This window comes from Sebastes umbrosus, chromosome 7, assembly GCF_015220745.1.
Source record: "Sebastes umbrosus isolate fSebUmb1 chromosome 7, fSebUmb1.pri, whole genome shotgun sequence".
Classification (NCBI taxonomy): domain Eukaryota; kingdom Metazoa; phylum Chordata; class Actinopteri; order Perciformes; family Sebastidae; genus Sebastes; species Sebastes umbrosus.
In genome coordinates, this window is record NC_051275.1 from 25556902 (window position 1) to 25562907 (window position 6006).

The 6006-nt window shown below is 38.9% G+C and overlaps 1 protein-coding gene across 1 annotated transcript; it reads left to right on the forward strand.

Moving 5' to 3' along the window:
• Positions 1–635: 635 nt before the first annotated feature.
• cfap45 (cilia and flagella associated protein 45) lies at positions 636–5355 on the forward strand. The gene is made up of 12 exons (XM_037775125.1): positions 636–808; positions 887–988; positions 2363–2472; positions 2722–2866; positions 2972–3142; positions 3251–3429; positions 3622–3751; positions 3883–4029; positions 4198–4311; positions 4448–4641; positions 4837–5061; positions 5158–5355. Exons 1-12 carry the CDS (start codon positions 806–808, stop codon positions 5222–5224), a joined length of 1587 nt encoding a protein of 528 aa, XP_037631053.1. The 5' UTR covers positions 636–805; the 3' UTR covers positions 5225–5355.
• Positions 5356–6006: the final 651 nt, after the last annotated feature.

Consider the following 6006-nt stretch of genomic DNA (forward strand, 5'->3'; position numbering starts at 1 on the left):
TTTGAATATATATATATTTTTGAATATACAGTATATAGAATTTTTAGAATATATATAGAATAGAATATATATGTGTGTATATATATATATATATATACATATATATATATATATATGCATATACAAAATAAATACATATATATATATGTATTTATTTATTAGAATATAGAATATTATATATATATATAATTGTTGTGTTGGGTTGTTTCATACACAATAGGCATACGCACATGACCGGCTGATTACATTACACCACAATAATATTCTATATTCTAATAAATAAATATATATATTTATTTGTTTTTGATATGCATGTATATATATATATATATATATATATATATATTATATAAAGATATTGCCAAGAATTGAAACAAATATGCATTAATATAGCTAGTTGAAGATACGGAACACTTAATTATGCACTGTGTCAAATATAATGAAGAATATATATATATATATATATATAATATATATAATATTCTTTCAATACATCCATGGGCAATATAGGTTACTGTAGGAGGAGGAGTGACGTATGCGAAACTTCCCTATCACGTGGATCCGGTATCAACCAATCAGCTGGCCCGCCTCCTTTTAGAACTCGCACGTGTTCCCATGGCAACAGATAACAAACATTCCAACATCTTTAACGGATGCCGCGTTGTTGTCACGTTTATGAGTAAACAAGACATTCAGCTCATTATCAGTCTTTGACACCTCTAAACAACGAGCTAGACACGGTATCGTTCAGCAAAGACTAGCTAGCTAAATCCATCTCTTCTGCAGCTGGACACCAATAACCGACATGGTAAGTTTTAAATCTCACTTCATGAGATGATGTGTGAAAGGTTATGTGTTGATCATGTGTTGATGTTCATCCCGACAGAGAGGATCCAGCTCCGCCAGTTCCAGAAGAAGCCACCGCCGGTACCACACCACGGCCCCCAACTCCCAGGTGGATGAAACCCTGTTTGGCAGCCCAAACCCGGTGAGTGATATCTGTAGCCTGACCTGGACAATGACATTGCTTTTTATAAAAAAAACATTATATTAGTTATCAAAAATATACATACAACAAGGCACTGTCAATGATCATAACAGTAAGAACAACTGTAGGTTGAGCATGGGCAACAACATATATCAAAGAGAACTTTCAAAGTGAATACAAATAAAGTAAAACTTAAAAATAATAAAATAATATATAAATTAATAAAAATTATATATATATATATATATATATACCACAACCAGCACTGCTCCCAGTAGACCACATACACACCAATAACTGACAATAACCTGATATTTTCAGGTGGAGTTTCATTCATTCATTCTCACTGTGCAATATCATTTTCCACTTGTGAAAATTTTGTTAATAGTCTGTTTATTGTCAGTACTGTATATATTGCTCCTATTTTTTATACTTCCTTCTATTTAAATGGTTCATATTTTGTTACACTTTGTTTAGCTCTTTTTTACTGTGCTGATGCATCTTGTTTTTTTGCACTATCCCCTTTGCTGCTGTACACTGCACATTTCCCCACTGCGGGACTAATAAAGGAATATCTTATCTTATCTTATGTGATATATATATATATATATCATATAAAATAAAAGAAACAGGGTTCATCTCAAATTAATTTGTACATATCAAATAAAGAGAATAATTGAACAGCTTTTTTGTCAGTCATAATCGACAATGATTTACTTAGCAGGTTTAGCGCTGCTAACGTTAAAGGTTCCATATTATGCTCATTTTCAGGTTCATACTTGTATTTTGTGTTTCTACTAGAACATGTTTACATGCTGTAATGTTCAAAAAAACTTTATTTCCCTCATACTGTTGGCCTGAATATGCTTGTATTTACCCTCTGTCTGAAACTCTCCGTTTTAGCGCATTTTGACGGAATTGCAACAGAATTGCGTTGCTAGGCAACAGCTTGGGTCCATGTGTACTTCCTGTCAGCTGCAACCAGGAAATAAACTGGGACACATTTAGATTTTTTCCCTTTAAAATTGTGTCAAGGGTCTAAATATTATATATTCGTGACATCACGAATGGGCAGAAATCCTGACAGCTTGTTTCAAATGCAGAGTTTCTGAATACGGGCTACGTGTATTCCCCTGTGGATTTCACAGTATTTATATAGGACTTAAGCCTATTTTATAATAAAAAACATGAAAGTCTCACTTTTTTATAATATGGGACCTTTAAGTGTTTGTTGCTACGAGCCCAGGATCATTATAGCATCAGTTTATGGCTATTTTAAAACACCTGTTATGAGTGTAATGTGTGACAAGGGTGGAGAAATCACAAGTTATGAGTGTGTTTGTGCGATGTCTAACTGTCCAGATATTATTACAGTTGGACAAACGTGGAAGCTTAGCCACCAGTGCTCCAAAGAATCAGCCCCAGAAGAAACAAGAAGGAGAGACTATTCAATTAGTCACCAAAGACCTCATCCGCAATCTCAGGTAGGCTAACACTCACTGATAAACTCCAAATAACTCACACTTTAATAGCTAAATTTAATTTAAAAATAATATAAAGCAAATTTGAAAAAATGGGAACTACTTTTTTATTACTTAAGCAAGTTATATAATCAATACCAATAATTCAAAAAAGAATGTCACAATATTGTAAAGCTGCTTAGATTTCAGCAATTATACAGTACTGAAACCCAAAAGGCACATATAACAAACCACCACCTGTCGTTATGCCAGGATCCCATTTAAGGATCCTTCAGGAGAGTCCATCATACTCCCATTATCTGAGTTTGAGCGGATCACGTCAACGTCCCGGGTTCTCACCAAGGAGGAGAGGGAGGCCCTGAAGGAGGCTTATCAGAGAAAGAAAGATGAGGAAATTGTAGGAAACATGAAAATCTCCAATCATTAATTAATTAATTAACTTGCAGATTTACAATAAGACAATAAGCACATGACTCTTTTTTAAAATGTACCTCTCATCCAGAGAGCTACAGAGGAAAGGAAGCGTCAAATCCATGAAGCAGACCTGTCCCGTAAGGAGAACAAGGCACTGACCGAGCTGGAGCTAGAGGCCCGGGACCGAGCGCAGGCATTGTTGGAGCGGGCCAACGCCTTAAGGATGGAGCAAGAGGAGGAGATCAAACAGTTCAACTTGGTAGGAAGCAGCTGCAGACCACAAAAGTTGTGTCACAAAATGTGCCTGAAAGTGACCCTGTCAATCATTGTCAGTACTGCTGATGCCTTGTGTGTGTGATCCCCTCAGCTGATTCTGGGTGCTCAGTGTCAAGCCACACGGGACTTCCAGATCCATGAGAAGAAACAGATCCAGGCGGAGTTGTCAGAGGAGGAGAAGCGTCTGGATGCCGGGATGGAAGTGGAGCGCCGCAAGGCCTTGGAGACCGTGGAGCAGATTGATGAGCTGCGCAAACAGCAGAGGATCAGGTGAGGAGAGATCTACTGGGAAATACACATAAAATCAATGGATTGATTTGCACATAAATTAAGTTGAAAAAAAATACTTCTGACCCACCCAAACCACCCTCATCCTTCTAACGAGACCCCTCTTTTATTCAACAGTAAAGGCAAAGGGCTTTAGTATAGTTATGTGTGTTTTATGCCCGTGTTATATACCAGGGGAAGGCAGCAAATTTGCGACCAGATCCAGCAACATCTGGAGGAGAAGCAAATGGAAGACGAGGCGAAAGAGCAGGAGAAACAGCAGACACGAGAGAAGCTGGAGAAAATGAACCTGGAAGACCTCAAGGTGCAGACACAAGCACTAGAAATGAGAACACTCAGAGTCACCTACATGCTCAGGGGGCTATGCAACCACATGTGTGGTAAACTAACTTGCATTGGAGTCCCATTCTTCTCTGACTGGTTGTCATCTTCCAGGCCCTGGAGAAGAAGAGGGAGGAGCAGCAGCGTCTGCAGGAGGAGATCATGAGTATGAATACCAAGGCCGTGCGGGCCAAGGAGCAGAGGAGAGAGGAGGAGAAGCTGGCTGACCTGAGAGATAAGGAATACACAAGAAAGAAAATGGTCAGAGGAAAAGCAAATTATCTCCATAGACAGTCCAAAGACAATCACTAATCTCTAGTTTATAGCCATAACGTTCAGTTAGATAACTCACTCTCAACATGATTTATTATATCATTAAAATAAAGTTCTAGTTTTTTTTCATATGTTGACATTTCATGACCTCTGCAGGAGCGAGACGCAGAACATGAAGAAGAGCAGAGACGAATCAAGAAGGAGAAGGAGTTGGAGATTGCCAGGCTGAGGGCTCGGCAAGAAAAGGCAAAAGACTACAAGGCAGATCAGGTCAGGAATAAAACTACCACGAAGGTGGCACCTGCGGAATTTAATCCTACAGCAGATTCAAATAATCCCTTTTTAAAGGCACTCACCTTCCATACAGATTCAGTATGTCCAATTCTTGTGTCTGTGCGTTTGCAAGGATGAGCTCCGAGCTCGGAGGAACCAAGAAGCCTCAGACAGAGAGTGGAGGAGAAAAGAGAAAGAGCTGAGTGCAAAGAAGGGGCAGGAGAAAGAGGTGCTGATGGCGGCTCTCATGGAGCAGATTCACTGCAAAGACCACCACCTGTCGATCGAGGCCGGCCGGGAGAAAGCAGAGTTTGAGAGGGTGCTGAAGTAAGAAAACTTATTTTCACATCATCAAATCACATTACCTTAAGATTATGAGTATAATACCACTTACAACCTACACTAGGATGGTTCAATCAGTGTAGCGAAAATGCACCTTTGTTTCTATTTAGTTATACACATTCATCTCTACCATTTTATTAATATTAGTTTTCACTGCTACTTCTACCTTACTCCACGCAGGGCGCAACAGGAAGCCATCATCAAACAGAAGGAGGAAGAGGAGAAGCAGCGTCAGAAAGCACTACGTCACGCAGATTCCATCCGAACTCAGGTGAAGGAACACGTGATCTCAGCCATGGCGAAGCGCAGAGAGACCTTCAAGGAGGCCGACCAGATGATGGAGGAAGCCCGGCTGAGACGCATACGCCTTGATGAGATCAAAGAGAGGAAGCTGAAGGAGCTCAAGTAAGTGCGGGCGGGTTAAAGGGGCCTTTTATTATGGCTGATATTTTTTTTACACGATTGTCTTTAACTGAATAAAATGTGTTTGTCGATACGCAGAGCTACAGGGCTCCCTGAAAAATACTGCAGTGAAGTGGAAAGGAAGGGTCGGACCTGTGCTCTCTGATTCACTCACAACTGGATTCAAATACTGCACATTTTACAGGGTCTCATTTAAGCAGGAAGAACACGTTTCAAGCACTAATGTAACTTGAACATATATAAGAATGTACCAATAAATGTTTCTATTGCACTTTATTTGTTTTATGAGCTTTTGGTCATTGGTTCATTACAAGGGCTGTTAACACGATAATAATGCCTTAACGCAAAGATACTGGCATCATAACGAACTAGAAAACCTAAGGAACCCATTGGTACCAACCATGTTATACTAGCTTGTCGCAAAGGAGACTAAATAACGTTCCAAACTTATGCAAAATTTTGGCGAGGAAAAACTGGCATGGCCATTTTCAAAGGGGTCCCTTGACCTCTGACCTCAAGATATGTGAATGAAAATGGGTTCTATGGGTACCCACGAGTCTCTTCTTTACAGATATGCCCACTTTATGATAATCACATGCAGTTTGGGGCAAGTCATAGTCAAGTCAGCACACTGACACACTGAAATACAGTACCTGTGAGGGTTTCTGGACAATATTCGTCATTGTTTTGTGTTAATTGCTTTCCAATAATAAATATATACATACATTTGCATAAAGCAACATATTTGCCCACTCCCATGTTGATGAGTATTGAATACTTGACAAATCTCCCTTTAAGGAACATTTTGTACAGATAAAAAGTGTAAAATTAATTTGCAATTAATCGTGATTAACTATGGACAATCATGCGATTAATCACGTTTAAATATTTTAAGTATATTTAGTAGTATGTACACATTTTAGCAGC